The sequence below is a fragment of the Bombus pascuorum genome, chromosome 3, assembly GCF_905332965.1.
Source record: "Bombus pascuorum chromosome 3, iyBomPasc1.1, whole genome shotgun sequence".
In the NCBI taxonomy this organism is placed as follows: Eukaryota; Metazoa; Arthropoda; class Insecta; order Hymenoptera; family Apidae; genus Bombus; species Bombus pascuorum.
Window position 1 is genome coordinate 552067 of NC_083490.1, and position 19746 is coordinate 571812.

The 19746-nt window shown below is 41.6% G+C and overlaps 2 protein-coding genes across 19 annotated transcripts in view; both read left to right on the forward strand.

Annotated features, from left to right (window-relative positions):
- LOC132905207 (ras GTPase-activating protein raskol) overlaps window positions 1-19746 on the forward strand; it is a 256732-nt gene that overhangs the window by 213789 nt on the left and 23197 nt on the right. For all 18 annotated transcript variants that reach the window (XM_060956267.1, XM_060956268.1, XM_060956272.1 and 15 more), the window contains one exon: window positions 17954-18048. In XM_060956267.1, the coding sequence (XP_060812250.1) occupies window positions 17954-18048 (95 nt within the window). The remainder of the gene's footprint in view (window positions 1-17953; window positions 18049-19746) is intronic.
- The window catches only part of LOC132905228 (uncharacterized protein C1orf131 homolog), a 144980-nt gene that overhangs the window by 85910 nt on the left and 39324 nt on the right, over window positions 1-19746 (forward strand). The gene's annotated exons all lie outside the window — the stretch shown is intronic.

Genomic DNA, 19746 nt, shown 5'->3' on the forward strand with positions numbered 1-19746 from the left:
ACTTCCGGGTAATTTCGCTTCTCCAAGGCGAATAATTTCATCTTTTTTTTGCGAAGGTAGATTAATGCAGCAGGTTTTCCTTTCAATTCTAGACCTGGATAATTTTACGCGTGTTCTCTCTCTCTTCCCCTCTTTCATTTACGAAGTAAACTGCGATACTACGATACCTGTTATTGAATTTGTCCTAACAACATCCTTTCTTCGCGCCTTCCTCTCTTCTGTATCGGTAAATATTCAGATAAAAAATGTGCAAGTATTATAAGGTAATATTCCCCTTTGAAATATAAAATCGTAATAAATTATAACACAGACGTTCGATAAACTAGTTTCATCTTTAAACGCTATCGTGTAAGGTCATCTTCCATAAGAAGCGTTGCAACAACAATAATTTATTTCGCTGTAGTCCATGTGTAACCGGTTCTGTTCACCTTTGCTCTCCCAATTGACTAATCGTTCTTTCAAGATTTTATCATTTTTTATCGATTCAATTGGCGAAAAGGGAGCAAAGTTGCTAGAAGATCCGTCGCTCCTTGAGTTAGGTACGATTTGCTTCCTTAGCTCCATTTTTGGGTGGTTGCAGCATGGAGAAAGAATTGTTCGAAAAACGGGTCGGAAACGAGGGTCTCGTGTCGTTTTCAAGTAGATGGGTTGACGATCGGCTGATTTCCAAAACGAAGAATTGGTTTCTTCTTTTTAGCGTTCGCATTGTTGAAAGATATTGCGTTACGTGACTAAATTCTGGTAGATAATTTAGGTAACCATAAATGCATTGCAATTATTTTCTGTTTGGTTTAGCTGGCAGATTTTCTTCCAATATTTGGTTAAACGTATGGATCTCTTTATGAAATAATGTGATGCAGCAGGCGCTATCGAACGTACGCGTACAACGAGACGTGTATATGCTTGATTGGACGTAATTGGTGGCGTAATCGAAAATAAGTCAACTTTCTATGCAAAGACGAACAACGAATGTAGAACAAAACTGGTTTACGCGTATAAGGCTCGTACATTTCCAAAAATGTGGATCGATTTATTGTTAGGCGCGTAACGCTGCTTCCTCTTTAACCTGTGTAATTTACATAACGAATGGCCTATTTTAGAACTTAATACAACTTGACTGTGTTGCAACGGCATATAAAATTACCATATAGAATAATTTAGACGAGAGGAATATGTTAAATTAAATTCACGAGCTCGGGCAGAAACAACTTTATCGATGCTGCTTTGGAGTAAGACCACTTTGGAAGAACGCGATGGAAATTGAAACGTAAAAATCCAAACAATAAAAAAACAAGATAGTAAAATTGTTGCAACCGTAAGAACGCGAAATAAATAAGCGAGCAGCGAAATGACAAAATAAAACGTTATTACGTAAAAGACAAGGAAATCAATCGCAAAGGCTACAATTTATCGCATTGCGCAGACATCCTTCGATCGACTACCCGATGCAATCGAATATGAAAACGCTTGGAGGAAGCTAAAAGAACAAAATTATCGTAATGACCGTTCTTTTACGATACGATATTCTATACCGGCCTGTCTACCGAACTTGCGATGCCTATCGAAACTTTCACTGAACGCTAACAGTGAAAGAGGAAAAAGAGGACGTAAGAGAGCACCTGTACGATTAACGATAAAAGGACGAGATCTCTCGCGAGGTAACCTTGAGAATCGTAATAAGAAAATGAGAGAAGAAAAACGCGACGGTATAAGGAAAAGGAAGGAGGAGAGGAGAAACTCGAGCGCGGTGCTGACACGTTTCAGAGGCCTGGTCGCGGGACCTACATCGCGAGATAAAGCCTGTTTACCTGGAAGGGAATAATTATTATTCGAGGGGAACCAGTTCCGCGAGTATACGGCAGGAGCGTGGCTGCATCGTCTGCCGTGAAGTCGGCGTAAAATATCGTCGGATCGTGTTCCCCAGGGAGCACGGTTCGTTTCTGGCTACAAGGCCGGCTTTCGATTCAATTAGAGGTGTGCTACGGCTGCGATACGTTCGGACGCTTCCTTGTTCGTAGCTTTTTCACGCTTGTTCGCGCTTGTTCACGCTTGTTCACGCTTGTTCAACCGGGCTTGTATATAATTTTTCCTGGATAACGTAATGGAGGTAGTAGGACGGAAAAATAGAGAAAATAGACGGATAGAGGGAATGCGTTGGAAACTATTCCTACATTCGACGCAACGATAACGTTCTACCGTTTATTGCGCGTGCTTCGTTATTTTATGCATTTTTCAATGCTATTGGAATGGTATGCATAGAAGATTTATATAATATTTATCGAGGAACGTGAATATTTGGCGAAAAATTAGGTCGATGTAAGGCGAATTAACATTATTATCGAAAGTTTACAAGTGAGAAATTAAAGATCACCATTTCGAGGTCAGAAATTACAAAGTTCTAATTAAACATTGCAAATTAATACACGTACGTTTGAGAGTCAAGTTATATTTAGAAAGGCGTTTCTAAAAGCGACTACAGAACAAGATCGTACTTAATTGCAATTAAGCAAATCAACGAGTGTACTATCGATGTTGCGGATTTGAATTTTAATCGATCAATTAGTATTCATCGGCAAGCCGGAAGTAAAAGAGTTAAAATCTTTCTGTATTAATCGAGACTCGACGATAGAGCGCTCGAAGATACGCACATGAATTCACGTATTGCTAATTATTTAATCCACTATTATTCTTCCTCTCGAGCGCGTAAGATGTAAGTGCATCGTTTTTCACAGATTGACCGATGACTATTCTATTTAGATTTTACAGCGATTTTATCACCTGCGTTTGACTCTCGTAGTTCTACCGTTATAGTAATTAAAAATGTTAGGTATTCTATAATTTACAGGATCCATATCGTTAAATCTAGAACTGCGTTCGTGCTATCTGACAAAACAGAAGTAATACGTAACGATTCACTGAAATTTAATATTATCTACGGACACGGTCCCCTACGGTATATGTAAATGGGCAAATCATACAACAAGAGCCTATACTAACGAACTCGGAAAAGGAACGGAAAGAAATAAGAAGCCCTTGAATGAAGGTTTTGCGCGGACCGGGCAAGTCGGTCGTTGCAGTAACGTAACGCTTACTTACGTTAGTCTCGATCCCACGCTCTTTGCATAACATGACTGACCTACCGTATCGTCGATACTTGCCAGCCGACTGACTGTGCGATCTAACGGGCGGCCTGTTGCACGTGAACCGGCCTCGAGGAAATTCGCGTACATGCCGCGGAAAAGACCACGACACCACGACCTTTCCACGATATATAATCAAAAAACGCGCTTTCCTCGCTGATTTAGAAGATTTTCAATGCTGACCCATTGACACTGTATTCGTTTCCTTGGCATTGGTGTCGGAAAACGGTATTTGATTTTCTGCAACGAGGCAATTAAAGATAGTATTGCCAGCTTGTAATGTACGATCGTTAAGTCGTTTAACGTGTTTGATAATACGCAACGTGAACGTTGTCAGCGAACCTCGAAGAATTGTTTAAAGAGATAGCAAATGGGACGTGCTTGAACCGGTAAAAGGTTGTTTTAGGACGACGGTGAAAAAAACAATAATTCGTGTCGTACGAACAGAGTCCGGCATAACGTAACACATTCGCGTTATTGCGATCTAGATGCTGATCTAAGGTTATTTTATTTATTCGTGTTTTTTCCAACTTTTTTCCGATACATACGTCAAATCCGTGCGTCATTTTTCTCAAATAGATCTCATTCGAGCAACAGCGAACGATCTGTGTTCTCGTAACGTTCATGTTCTATTTTGAGTTTCGACCATTCGATTTATCGATTAAAAGTTTACGAATTAGTACGCCACGGATGAAAAGCATCCCGTTGTTAGAAACGGCTCGTTATACCTAACAAGATGTAGGATAAAATTCTTCCCTTTAATTCTCCTTTGCCTTGGCTTTTTCTTCGCGAACTCGCCACAACATAACGCTCTCATGAGAGGCGTATTACCGTCAAGTTCACGGAATCATCGATGCAGATACGTGGTTTCGATAAACAGCAGCCACCGAAAGCCGCTTTGCATCAGGCCTTAAAAGAAACACGACGCGACGTTGTAACCTTCTCCGCGGGGCGCATCCTTCGATATGAACGGAACTGAAGAAACAGAGGAGGATAAGGCGCGACCAAGTTGTTGAACAGGAAGTCGCTTTTGCAATGTGCAAGGACAACGCGTGTGTGTGCTCGTTGTTAAGAAAGAGACGCATATTTTAAGATGCGCTTCTCCTTCCCTTTGCCACATATGCCACTTTTTCTTCCCTGTAAAAACTTGTTTCCGTTGAGCCGATACTCGTAGTTTTTTAACCATTTTAACGATTTTTACCACTATGTGACTCTTTCAAACTCTATTAACGCACGTAATTCCAAGTACAGTTCGTTGTTAGAGTTCTATGACGTCAGGAATTTTAACCCTTCGCGATGCGACGAGAGAGAATATTCAACGGACAAAAATTTCGTCTAGTAAATATTTCAACTTTCCACGCTTTGCAAAAATATCGAAAGAAAAAATAAATTGCGTCGACGAACAAGTGCCTTTCCACGCAGCTTTAAACCGACTAAACGTCCAAGTGGAAAAAAGGACATCTGCGGCAATTAACTCGTACAATTATCAATTTAAGGTACCAGTAAAATTTTCGCCAATGAACTATTAGCGAAACAATGAAATTCGTAAATAAAAGTTAGCGATGCAAGCTGCGTAGCCTAATGGACTTATATTTATACTCTAAATACGTACGAGGTATGAAAAGGTCCTTCTAGTTGAACGGGCATAGGTGTTTCACGGGTGTTCGGATGTAATCCATATTCGCCCCATGGAGAATGTACGATCGACCGTTATTAATGCTGTTAGTATTTCACGGCCGAACTACGGCCCGAACATCCCTTTTCAAATTGGTCCGTGACTTTCCCACGTGCCTTTTATCGCTCATAGGGATTGCGCTCGACAAAAAATTGCTAATCTCTGCAGGTGTTTGATCTCTTCGTAAGGAGTCAGTCGAACTTCTGCTTCTTATACGTATCTCCTAGCGGCGACGATCGCGTAATGAAGTTTCTTTGAACGTTTGATAAAGTTGCTTTTCGTTTATCGAATAATTCAAGCTGAATTAAGTTACTGTTTGGCGATCGAATTACGTAGAATTAGGGCTTAACTTGTTCGATTTTTCAGAAATCAAAAAGAGAAAGAAAAAAAAGAAGAAGGAATATGTTTCAAACTGTCTGGTTTGAAGAAAAATTCTCATTCAGAGACCAGAGAGTCGTTGGTCGCATGAAATTTGTTTTCAAGTACGATCCCCGAGTTGAAACAATAGCGGTTAATGGATTAATTAACACGATGATTCGAAGGAAGCAACGAAACTTGAATTAATTTTTACGTTTGAAATTTACGAGTAGTCGCGAAGCAAGAACGTAATAAGCGTGAGAATTTAGTTGTTACATTATAGCTGGACGTATCTCTTTCTGAAGGCTATGTCCTGCATCGTCTGACGCATCATTGTATCATCTGCATAAAGCGCACCGTGCGAAATCGGATCTGTCCGATTTGACGCGGTCATTAATCGACGGTAATAATTTATCCGTGACATATCCGTCAAAACGACGAATGAAAAAGGGAACACGAGGGAAAGCGTGACCAGGGATTAAATTCGCGACTGCCTCCGATGAGAAATTAGCATGTACCTATTTATTTTATTCGAGATGTTTATTTATTCGATGGATTTGACCCGTTTCAAAATGTTTTGTAAAGATTTGAATATTAAACGTTTATAAATGCGAATTCATTTCGATGTATCGCGGATCGAATTTCCATATCTTCTTTAAGCTCTTTATTCGACACGTGGCAAATTTTTCATCGCGATGAAAATTATTTCGCCGCTTTCACGATCGAACCAGAAACCGTTGACTGGCACGTCGTAAAAAGGACGGCTCTATTAAAATAGAAATGACCGAAGGGAGATCTTGTTAGGCGGAAGAGATTCACCGAGGAGCGAAAGGCAGGAACATCTGGTCGCTCGCTACGGTCCACCTCTGTGTCATCGTCGCTTTGAAAATCCGCCTTTGCTCGTTTGTATACCATTCACGCCTTTCTCGTATTCGTTGCGCGCGTACCGCATTGGATTTTATAGATTACAGATTATAAATGCTGGTAAAGAAACTTGAATCACGTGTACGGCGTTTTTAACGTGTTCGTTTCTTTTCTTGGCAACAGCGTTACGCGTGACGGTGGCTGATTTGGTTGTTGGAACAATAGAACAGATGACGAATAAGGGTTGAATGGAGAGAGCCGTTATTAATAGTAATTCCGTGCTTATAAAGTGGGAAAAGAACGACGGTAGAATTTTTAATGGAATTTTGAGATTAGTTCGAGATATAAGTTCCATAGAAATATAAAGATTAATAAATCCATAAAATGTTCGTCTCGCTATGATTTCCCTATTTAATAAATTCCTCCGAAATGAATTCTATCGCATAATCGGAATACCGTCGTTAGCCTTCGACGATTTACCACACTATGTTCGATGAAACTTTCATCCGTTCGACATTGCAATTTTCGTCCCGGATCAACAGATACGATGCAAATTAATAACCTAACCGTGACTTCACGCTTCCATTCATGAATGTTAATCGTTGCGCATATTGCATTCGAAACTCGGGATTTTGTTTGACGTTCCTTTGACAAATTACCGTCCCTTTCTTCTGCATATGTTCGATACATAATACCATCGATGTATCCAGGGGAAAGCGATTTCCAATGGCTACGATTTGTCGTAAATGGGGTTTTGTGAATTTATCGTTTTCGTGAATTCATAGCGCAATAAACTGGTTCACGCCTTATTCTAACACACGAAACACGCTTGTTCGAAGACGAACGCCCAATTGGTCGAAAACTCGAGAAAATGCGACAAAATATCAACCAAGACAAATCGGTGTTTCTTTCGGTAAGCGCGATAAAATTTATCTCTTCGGTGAGCGAATAGACGAAATCGTTTTCTTTTTCCTCTTTAGAAATTTATAGAGTTATCTTATACGGAGTTATATTATAACTTGCTCGCTATTTTCATTAAAACTGTATCAAATATATATATATATATATTTCGATACTTTCGATCTACGTAATTTCCAAAGTTTCTGCAAAATATTTTGCTATTTGATCTTCGGAATTTTCCATTCCACTCGTATCCAACAGAGTTGCACGATTTATCGAATATCGATACATCAAGCTACGAAGAAATTGCCGCTGCTGCGACATGTCCGATGACGACTGTGAACCTGGCGCTGAAGAAGCGGGCGCTTATGTCCACCGGGAACAATGCGGAGCAGCATCGTACGCAAGCGTGTGTTCACGTATATCCGACGTAAATCGTGTTTGGTCATCCTTCGCCCATAAATAATTCCAGCCAGAGGACAATAGGTGGAACAGCTGAAAACGGCCTAAAAAGCAGCCCCGAGGCGGTTCTCGCGCGTTGCCGCGCCGGTGACACGACAGACCGAACAAGTACTCGCGTGATGGCTTTCCGATAGAGTCTGCGCTGACGCGTGCAGAAAGATCGACGATGCAGCCTGTACGTGTGCAGGGTGTCGCTTGTAAATATAACCGATGCGAAAAGTCGAGAGGACGAATACAAAGAAGGGGGAGTGACGAAATTTGCAACCTCGTAGCGGGACGCCAGACTTTGCACGTCAAAGTATCGGACTACGAGCAACGACTGATTCCATCTTTTTGCAGTGATTTAATTGAACAATTCTAGTTGCGGTAAATTTGGTGTATTCGAGACGTTTTACGTATACCTAAAGATCAATTGGTATAATTGATTTCTAGGTTCTTAGTTAAAAGTGTTTGATGAAATGAAATTTTAAGATTTCGATGACACTAAAGCTAAATATTCTAAAGTGGAAGATTCGATACACTCAAAAACCATTTGTTATTTCGTTTTGACAGCTTTTGAACGAAAAATGTTCGATCCAGTAAATCCGATGTCTTTTGCGTGCCGGCGCTGATCGATTTCATCGTCGCTTTATGAATTTTTATCGTTAACGAAGAATTTCTAATTACATTAAATCTATACTCTCGTGCGCTAACATTGTATTTATAATTTAAAATTTATAATAATACCGTATAGTACAATATATTTAGAACATTTTACGATCATTTATTTAAAAACAGCGTCTCTTTGATATAGAAATAGTGTTTTTTCGTCCAGTCGCGGGGAGACTCGATCGCGTTGTAGCGCGTCAACGGGAGTCGTAAATTCCCGTTACGATTATAATAATCGACACCACGAACAGGTCGATCCCCTTATTTCTTGTGGGATAATAGGGGTGTTTGTTTTGTAATAAAACTGTAGTCTACGGTTCTGTAATATATATATTTACAATAACTTACAACGCTTGTTTTCGCGTAGACTGTAATGACGACGATATCCTGTTATTGGATCAGGAGTCGATCGACTTCGTCGTGACGGAAAGTACAGTAGTTGACTACTCGAATGTTAAAGAACAGAACAGTATTTGACTCGCTTTGATATGTTGAAGAACAATATTTGATTTAACTACCCGAAGATAGGAAGAACAGTCTTCTCGAGTTAGCTTGAATACCCGACGATTTGAAGATCGGTAGTTGACTTGACTGCCCGAAGATTGGTAGAACAGTTTTCTCGAGTTAACTTGAATACCCGACGATTTGACTCGACTGCCCGAAGATTGGTAGAACAGTAAGAAGACCCGTCTCGTGCTATTAAGGAGAAAAGCTCGGTGTGGGTATGCCCTTTTTACAAAGAACGCAGATTCGTTGTTCACAGTTTTCGGTAGAATTCTTCGATGCCCATCGGTTATAATCTGCAGATAAGGCTCATGGGTGTCTTTGTTCATGGGAAAAATCTGCTATTTCGCTGGACAAACATCCGCTTTCTCCGTAATTAGTAAGAGCCTGCAATAAACCTAAGGACAATTTTAAGGGCCGTCCATAAACCGAAAATACTTGTATGAATAGAGATTAAAGTAGAAAGATTCGGTTTATGGTGGTTCCTTGGGTTTATTGGGGGTCAGTCTAACGAGGTGTAGGCCTTGACGGCAAGACCTGAGGGACGTCGCACGGACCATCTCGCACGACGTAACGAATAACTTCTGTATAAAAGTTAGCATAGGTAATGAAATTGCGATCACCGTTCGAAACGCTGTTCTTGACGTCCAACTACCTTTTGTCAAGCATCGCGACAAAGTCGCAACAAACCGTACCGAAAATTGTTCTTTGATTTAACCGTGAACGCATATTTCGTCGAACACATCATCGCGACATTGTTGAGATTTAATAAGGTTTCACGGTGGACAGCGTAAAACGCTTGGAACCCCATAAAAGGAGGATCGAGTGCACGTTTCGTCGATCGTTGGTAATGAGCGTAGACTTTGCGAGCAGGATAGTCACTATATGATAAAGCGATAAATTAAACGTACCAACCCCATACGTCTCGTCCTGTCCTTTTTTCAACGCGTTAAGTCATTGTGGGGTTAATGGCGTATGAATCCCATGAATCGTAGCCCCGGTTAGCAGTGGATTTCAATAGAAACTAGTCCAGTCGGTGGGCTGTCATCGTTGTTCTTTTTACCGACTGCGCGTATCGGATCAAACGGCGAACCGGCGCGGCGCGTCTTTTCGACATGATATTCTATCAGGTGCGGTTATCGTTTTAATCGATAATAGTCTCCGTTTTCGTTTTTCTTTTTGTTTTTTTTTTTTTTTTTTCATTAAGCAGAAACTAGTGTAACTCGTTCGCGGCCTTGTTCTTGGATCAAAAGACGAAGTAATTAATTCTCCGTAGCAGCATCCCGGCATGAATAACGGTAATCGGTGAAAGAATGCAGACAGAAAACAGAAAACCGAAAGCCAACATGTCGTTTCTACGTTGTTTTAGCGTCAGAGCAAGTTCTTCGATCGTGAAAGAAAACGAGTCACGTTGTTACATGCGTTCAAACGACAAATTGTGTTTCGTATGGTCGACGATGTACATAGGTACTTGAAACGCTTGAAAATTTCCTCTGTAACATTCGTAATTAAAAGTGACGCGAATACTTAAAAAAGTATATGTGCGTAACAAATTTGAAATGTTGTACGCGAAACCGTTTTCCAAGGCGATTCGCGACACACTCGATCGACGGAGATACAGCAAAATGGAAATTCGTTAACAAATTTTCTTCCTTCCGTTATCTTTTTTAGTTCGCCCTAACATCGTGTATTTCGAGCAAACGAAGCTACTCGTACGAGCTTGAGTATAAAATTTATATTCGTCGTCTTATTCGTCTTGAATAATATATACTTTTCAGAATGAAACGTTCGAACGAAATACTTCGTTTTAAATCCACTTAACTGAAACTTAAAACAACCTTTGAATAATATGCTGAGTGATATAAGTTTTCCAGAACTTGGCGCGAGTCGGACCTTTATTTCAGAATTTCCTCGTTTCATTAATCTTCCAAACCACAGAGTTTGCGGGGAATAGCGTAAAATTTCCTTGAATCTCGTCGGGGTGATCTATTTAAAAGAAATTCTGCGGGCGACTAAAGCGTTTCTCCTCTGGTGCATTGTCCGTTGAAGAACTCCCTTGTCTAATGGAGACACAGGGAGGAAGAGAGACAGATAGATTCTTGGACGTCCGCCAAACGTTCCGCGGAATGTGGAAGGAAAACCTGGCCGAGGGATTTTGGGATTCCGCGAACCGAGTTTAGCGCGTTTCGAATAATTTCCAGCTGACGGCAGCTGGAAGAGGAGATGAGCAGGTTATATATAATACCGAACAAAGTTTTTCGCTCCTTTTATCATCGGTATTCATCTTCGTCTTTAAAATTTCTTTGGAACGCGACATTGGGATTTCGTTTAATTCGAATAAACGTTAACCGATAATTGGAATTCGGATGAATTTGAAGACAACACGCGTCTATATTTAGAAAGGAAATAACTTTTATCCGTCCTCTTTCCGTCAAACTATCATGTAGAGAATTTCGTTACGAGTTTTCAAAGCGTCGCGAATACGCGCAATGCAGATTTCTCTAGATCCTCCAAAGAGTTTAACTCGATTCGAAATTTATTTCAAAATAAATAGATTTGCACGTCCCGAAAGAAAGCAAATTCCTTTTTAATTTCTAGAAGAGGACTCGGTATTCGAACGTAATTCGCGAGAGAAAGCATTCGCATAACGAAAGGAGCGATATTTCGATATACCAGATATCCTAGGATTTCAACGACGAGACTGTGTCTACGGAGGCAGAAATCGCGGGAATATCTCGAGTATTGTATAATCGCGAGTCCGCGCTTATCGAACGGCGTCGAGCGAAACAGATCGGTAGATTCGAGGTTTGATCGCGGATGAGTGCAGATTCAATAGCGAGGTTTTAAAGGTCCGCCGTTATCGGCACGGGCAATCGTGGTTCTAACACCCGGCAACCACTTATCTCGGCCATAGTTGGCTGTATAACAAAGTCGACCACACGAAGATGATGATAAAGCACCGATGCTGGGACCGCTCGTTAATTCGCGGCACCATATCACCGAAATTAGTCGAAACGTATCCGATCCATCGTCGCAAACGCGACGGTAGTAATCTCGACGAAAGAAATATGGCACGACGAAAGAATCAGGACTTTATGGATTTTGGAAGGGAAGCTGAGACTAACGAGCGAATGGACGTGTGTCGAGGACAAAACGAAACATTGTGACGAAGGAAGAGGAAAAGAACTTTTGACGCTTCTAGCTCTACGTTCGGTCTATCGTAAAACATCGGTAAATAACGAAAAGACTGGGAACTTTTTCTCTCGTTCTATTTTGTTGCGCGTGCAGCTTAAGGATAGTGCCGGGAGTGAACGCGAGGCTCGTAAATTCGCGACCGCTTCTTGTCACGGTCAGCCAGCGAGTTTTGCATCGCGATCTTATCAGAGTGTGCACGGATTGTACGGTATCGTCGATGTGCAAGCGTGTCTATGCATTGTGACGCGGTCAAGAGAAGACCCGCTTTATCGGCCGAGACTAAACAACGTTGCCGTAAAAAATCTCGTCTCTCGTTATACGATACTTTTACGGAAAATTGGAAATTTATAATGAAAATTATCTGATATCGTATCTAACATTGGCAAATACGTTAACGGCAAATAATTACTACGATGGTATCTACTTTAAACTCTAAGATAGATCTGATTAAAAATTATCCAAAATAGAAAAGGTCTAACCTCCTGTTCGGAGATTCAATTCCCAGTCGATCGCGATACGATTCAGCTAATCGTTCGTCGATTATAACGAAGGAAACCTTAATTGCAGATTCGTCGTACGCATGACGTCTGTAACGGTTTAATGGCACGTCGGTTCTCGTAGAATTTGAATGCCTGGCATTCTGTCTCGTTGGGTGGTCCGTTGAATCGGATCGTTTATGAATGATTTAACGAGAGCTGGGTCTCTCCAACCGAAAATCCAATCGGCATCGGTAGCCTCTAACGCGCCATTACGTCATACGACGGAATGCAAGAGGTCGACCTTGCGAACCACACAATCGTGCATTGTGAACCGTTGAATAGTCCGCGATTCTATCGCGAGGTTTCGAGTTCTTAGCGCAGTTGACGATCGCCGTTGGAAATTAAACCGATTCCCGACAGAAATCTTCGCTCTTTTACTTCCAATTGCTTGTCGCGTGTATCTACTCGCGCGTAATACTCGTAATTGTTGCACTGGTTTTGCGACTGGAGGAACATTGGAATGTTCGACAGACAATAACGTGAGTAACAAAAGACTCGAGTGGATTTATGCAGCCAACCTTGTTAGTTCTTGCCATTCTATGCAACTCCGCTTCTATGATATTACCAATTCGAATAACGAAATAACGATATAACGCAGTTTGAAAGTTTTAAACTTGAGATCTTCTTAACGTTCTTATGAAATATTTCATCGTCGCTGAGTATACAGATATTCGTTGCGAGACCAATTTTATTCGAGAATAAATTATTCTTTTTCTTTTTCGCGACTCCATTTTCGAAAGGAATTCCTTTAGATTTCATATCTTATTAGATTTCAGAGATAACGATCTGTAGCGTATTTAATTATCCACCTTAGTAGAAACGAAGATCTAATCGCAACCATTAACAGCATTTCCAACCCTTGTCGTCCATCAACTTGGCCCGCTGTGCTGATATATCGCTTTCCAAACGGAGAACTGCCAAACGAATTCGTGTAAATACATAGGATACAGTGCCCAACCCTTAACAATGACCAACTAGGTCGAAAAAGGTCACTCGTTTGAACGACTAACAATAAAATATACCGATTGGCCGGCAGCCGTTTCGGTTTCGTCAAAAATCTCCGATTGTTCCTGCGCCGAACCCGCCCCGTCGATAGAACGGAATGCCGACAATCGCACCCTTTCTCGGCCCATTATTTCATAGTCTGCGTTTGTAAACGGAAACGCGATCGATCGATCCGCTGCGTCGGTCGATGCAAGTGCGGTGACGATCGACGGCGATCAAACACGGGAGGGTTTCGCGTGCCGGATCATTAATAATGGAAGGATTCGCGTCACGCGGTTCCATCGTTAACGAAACGCTCACGATTTCGAAACGTGGGGTGCGCGCCGTTTCTTTCGCTCTCGTTTCGTTTCAATTCCAATTGATCTTTGGTTGGTCGGGGCCAGCTTTGTGCACCGCCTCCGTTCGCCGTTGCTCCAGCCGCGGCACAAAAGATGCGTTTTCGCGCTGCACGGTGCCGCGTGCAGCTGCAGCCCCAGCTCTCGTGCATCTATCGCGGGGGAAAAGGGTTCGCGAGAGAACCGGTGCCCTTTCTGTCGGCAATGGCCAATTAGCTATTCGCGTACGAGTCGCGACACAATGTGTTTTCGAGTTGTACGCGAGCTCGCTCGTTTGCTCTTTCCGACGAAACTTTTGCGGACTTTGAATTACAGAATGTTGTATTCACAATTTCGCTGTTTACACTTTGTCGAACGTTTTCGAATGTATCGAAAATAGCGAAAGCAAAGAAGCTCGTTACGATACCTAGCGAATATAAATTTACGTAACACTAATTTCTCTCGCAATTATCTTCCTTTTTAATCGCTGTTTCCACTTTACGTCTATATCGAACACAACGTCCGTGCAACTATTCCCGTTCGAGCCGCAAATTTTACCAGCAAACATTGCGCTCGTCTCTCGCGTTTCTTTTTCAAGAAATTACCTCCCTTTTGTACGCCATTTCTTTGTCGAATACCATTGAATTTGTGTCACAGACACAGGTCGCTGGCAAAAGAAGCGTCCATTCGATCGACGACACGCGCGTCGTCTTTTTCCACTCGTGTTTCTTGGTAGACGACTGGTCGAAGGACCAGTTTCCTTCCCTCTTGCAACTGGATTTTCAACGACACGACCACCAGTGTTTTTTCTTTTCTTTTTTTTCACCGAAAGGTGTCACGCGATTTTCACAAAAGCGGACCAGCTGTCGGTCACAAACACGCCTGTTTCGATCTTAATTAAATTCGAGCGAAACGAACAACTGCCTTGCTATACTCCTAATAGTCAGCCTCGCTTCCTGTATTTATCTAGCATATAGTTAGAGTTTTAGAGCAGTAGGTCCTCCTTAAAATTGCTAGCATCTTCGAATACCATTTTACGTATGGGTATTGTGCAGTGGTACGCATCATCGAGAAAGTAACGATAAATTGCTGCTCTTCAAACGCTGTATCCCATTTTTCTATATCTGTTTTTGTCTTCCTTTGAACGTTGTTCGTCGTACAGATCGAGCAAAGCTTTTACCCGTATCGGGAAACATCCTGGTGGAAATTACGACGTGTCACAGGTTTACAACTCGATGAAACGGCGAAATTCGCGCGCAATCGTGGCGTAGAATCTGGCGGTTGCATTTTGCAATCAACATAATGGAGGAACGACGAAGTCGCGAGATACAAGATTATTAACGTCGCGGTTGCTTCGATCGTCAGACGGTAAATTAACTTGGGGATCGCTTAAAAAACCGTGATTGGCGAGAACACGCGATAAAAGTCGAAAATGCGGATTTAACGGATCGTAAACGCATCGGCTGTGTTTTATTTTATACGCTGATGTGTTGTACCGAAGGAAGAATCGAATGCCAGTCTATGCGGGCATTAAACGTCATTGGATATATGCTATTACGACCGATATATATGAAACGGTGCTACGATGGAAGTCTTCTTTATCCTTCATCCTTTATCCTTTGGCGAGTTTAAACAAGCTTCCCGGTACGTAATTGGAAAAGAGGAATTATTAACGTCTTATTCGTGAAGATAACAACGTATGCCGATTATTTATGTCCAATAATTATGAAAATTATCGTGAAAATGTATATAGTATGCAAAATATATAAGATATATCCAACGATCGATTTACGTACCTGTTCTAATATCGCAAATGAAATATCGGAACGTTGATCGGAACTTTAATATTTTTTATAGAAAAAGTCGAATGAAACGAAAGCGACGAACGAGACAAAACGCGATTAATTACGATCCGTTGGATGCGTGAACGCAAATAATTAACGATAAATGAAATTCAGCGAGCGGTAAACGGACCCCTGCTAACGGATCGTTAACTGCAAGAAACGCACGAATCTCGTTGTCCTGGGCCAGCAACGAATAAGAAAGGCCCTGTAACTGGAGACTCTTGAGCCAGGAAGAGCGTTTAAGTCGCTGACCATAAACAGAGAGAGAAAAGTCCGAGCACCGAAGGCTCTCGCGGGAACGTTAATTACAGAGCAGCGTTCGTTTCTTCTCTCCCTTGGTCGATTTCCGTTGACAGAAACGTGTGCGAGGAAGAAAGACGAATTATAGTACTCCAAGTACCGTTCGAGTTCACGCTGAGTAGTTAGTTGGGATTAAATGGAAAGAATCGTGCCAAAGTATACAAGGAGAGTTGGTAGAGTGACTTTTAAATTAATCACGTGGTAGAAAGTGGAACTCGGTTTGAAACGTTTAAACCTCGACGCTTATTGTTTGGTTCGTGGTTTAGAGTTGAACGCTCGCTCCAGTGGATTTAACGATGGATATGTGGCCGGTTACGAGACTATTTTAGGAATCGGAAGCGAATAGAGCGATTAATTGTAAATCTACGCTCTGAAACAGGCTTTCAAGCGAAGTTTAATTTTTAATAAATAAAAAGCGAAACTCGTGGGTCAGATATTTGTAGAGTCTATCGATCGACAGTATCGTACAATTACAGGTTAAACGGTTATCGTAAGCTTATCTCGTAGAGAATCGATAACGACGACAATCGTAAAGAAGTAGTTACGATACCGTTTTCTAAATGAAAAGTAGATCGTTCCAAACATTTCCGACATTTTCGTAAACTCATTCAGAATTCTTTATCGGTTTTATCTCGCGCGTTTGATCGCCAACTATTTTTACAGACGGTACGAGAAGCGATAAGAACAGGTATTACGTCGCAAGCACTCGCTGGTAACAATCGATTCCTCCGTTCGCGAATTCCTAGACAGAACGCGGTACTCGGTGCACACAGCGCCTCGGTCATTGTAAGCGTTTCCATCGCGTTTTCGATGGAACGCCACCATTATAGGGATCCCGTGAATGGCCCCACGACCGCACAATGGCCTGTTGTCGTTCTTGAAATTACGAGGTTCCAGCATTGCTCCGACTATGCCGTGACCGAGTTCCAAGTATGCGAACGAGCAGCCGGTTGCGAAACGGAAGTTCCTCTTTTAATCGCGTCCACGAATCTCCGCATTCCCTTCCTTGATCCGGAATAACGCTATTTCGAAGCCTCTGAAAGTCTTTTACAAGCGCGTGAACGGTCGATCGGGCGATTAGCGGATAATGGAATGTTTGTGCGAAAAAACGTCCAACTTGATCCTTCCCCTAGTGCGTTGCGAAAAGCGTAGGCGGAGAGGCGTAGACTCGTGATTTTTAAGAAACGTAAGAATCGTTTGTGAATGTTTTGGTTAAATAAGAGCAAAGATGGAGTTTACTCGATTAAGTGATACTGTTATTTCGTCCAGTCGCGGGGAGGCTCGTCAACGGGAGTCGTAAATTCCCGTTACGATATACGAATCGACACCGCGAGCAGGGTGATCCTCTTATTTCGGTTAGGACAATAGGGGTGGTTGTGGTGGAATAACTGTAGTCTACAGTTATCTAATTTAAATATATTTACAGCTGATTACAACACGTGGAACATATACAGAAAATGTTTTGATGTCGTCGGACCGTACACTGTTTAACCCGAGAGTTGATATCGTTAGCGCGTTTAATGCCGATCCCGTGTTAAATTAGTAAACGTGCCTGCTCGATGAGTGAAAGAACCGTCCGAAGTATGTTGACTATCTGAGGAGTAGAAGAACAGTGTTTGACCGATGAGCTTTATGACTTGACTCTTCCGCGTAGTCAAAGAGCAGTGTCTGACCCATCTCGTACTATTTAGGAGGAAAGCTCGGTATGGGTTTATCCTTGGTCTTGGGAAAATCTAGCTGTTTAGCAGGGCACATCTGCTTTCCCCGTAATTAGCAAGAGTGTGCAATAAAGCTAATGACTGTTCAAAGGACCATCCATAAACCGAAAAGATTTGTGTGAATAGAGATTAAAGTAGAAAGATACGGTTTATGGTGGTTCCTTGGGTTTCTTGCAGGTCAGTGTAACGAGGGGTAGGCCTTGGCGGCCAAACAGGATACTCTTTTAAACGGAAGAACAAACGAAAAAGATTCGATCGTTTTGACGTCGGTTAAACCATTCGTACGAAAATTCAAAGATGCGATTCGTTGGTAGGGAGGAAAATGGAGGAAAACCGAGGGAAATGCGATTATTCGCTCAATAGCATTTCGATTTTAGCATCGAATACGAAACGAGATACGATAATTAACGCGACCGTTTGGCCTCGTTCGCACCGGAAACGGCTGAATTACCCTGTTGCTAAATCACAAATGTTCCTGTGTGTTTCAGACACGTCCTACGAGAAGGCCTGTCGAAGGGGTAGCGCTCCAGCCACCCCTGTCCTCGGAGCTCGACCCTTGGACGTCACCCCCAACAGAATCGTCGTAAGTAGACCTCATTGCTCCCCTTTAAGTCCCTGTAATTTCGATTCACTGTAATTTCCGATCTTTCATAATGCAACGAGCACGCCTCCGTACCTTTTGTTCGCTTCCAACGATAACGAAATAACGGTGCTCTTTTTTTTTTTTTAAAGCCACCTTTTAACTGTTATTACTTTCGTTATGATTTAATTTTAATTTTAATTTTAATTTCAATATCGATCGTGGAACGAAAATAATAACAAGTAACGATTTTATTACGATTTTACAAGCGTTTTTCACGATAATAAACGAAATAATACCGAGTAACGAAGAGTTAGGAATTCTTCTAGAAAAGGTGAAACGATGTTTATTCCGTGAAAAAATATCAGATATTTCAACTAAGATCCATCTTTGCACGTAACAGCATAACTATGCGAATTTCATCCTAAACAATTTCGTTTATTCGCGCGATCAATCCCGAAGAATTTTCACTTGGCCGATAGAAAGCACGTTAATTGGCGAAATATCTCGGAGTAATTATTTTATCGAGACGAGGTTGCCGGCTCGTGATCGCAATTAATGCCGAGTCTCTCTCGTTCGAGAACCGAAGAAGATCTTCGGTACGATGTCTCGTCGTAAATCCTTATCGCGACAACTACCTATTTTCAGGGAATCTGTCAGCGCCGCGCCAAAATGCATTAGACTTACAGATTAGATTTGACTCCCGATCGAAGCAACTCCTTTCCGTGAAAAGAGCTTTTCGTGTATCTTGAAAGGGGATGCTTTGAAAAGATTCTCGAACATCGAACCTGCGATTTCTGGCTTCTGAAAAGCTTTTAATTCGACGTTTTAATTCACACGTATAAACACAGTTTCCATCTTTGCCGGTGAAAATCATGAAATAATTTTTGCATTCTTTAAAAATTAATCTTAGGTTGCACGATTTAAGAACAATTAAAAACTGATTCGCAAATGTCGAAAAACGATGTCCTTCGTAGTCGCATAAATGGCTTTTTATTTACGATCGTTTAATCGTTCGTTCCTAAGGGAAGGAGGACGCAGATTCCTAGAAGATACTTTTATCGATCGTAATCGTCTTCAACAAAGATCTTAACGTAGATATTCATCGTAAAATCCTCTGACGTATTTCGAAAGATCTGTGAGATCTCCAAAGACGAATCGTTCGAGACGATTCTTTTGTCGCGACTTATACTCGGTGCTTCCGGTTAAAATTGTGCTCATCGTGTTCCCCTCCAGAAACATTTCGTTTTCAAAGCACGAAAACTGACACTCGAGTTTTCCAATCACGTATCTTCGATCTTTCGAATCTCTCGATACATCAAGTCGTTCAGTTGGAGTACCGTACACTTTTCTTTTTATCGTTACGAACAGTTGCTTCGAACATCACGTTCATTGTGTTGCTCTCTCGTTCCTCGGATTCCGTCTAGATCGATCACACACACACAGGCGCACGATATTAGAAATATTTAACAAAAATCCTTGATTCCATTAGAATATAAATAAACTGTATAAATAAACTCGACACACGATTAAAACAAACATGATTACTTTTGATTAGGAATTCAACTTAATGATACGATATGTAGGTAAACTGAACTTTCCTTGAAATTTCATCGATCGACGAATCCGATGACATCACGTTCCATCGACATGGTAACGTTTAATCGTGGCACGCGTCTCGACGATTTCGTCCCTCGTTTC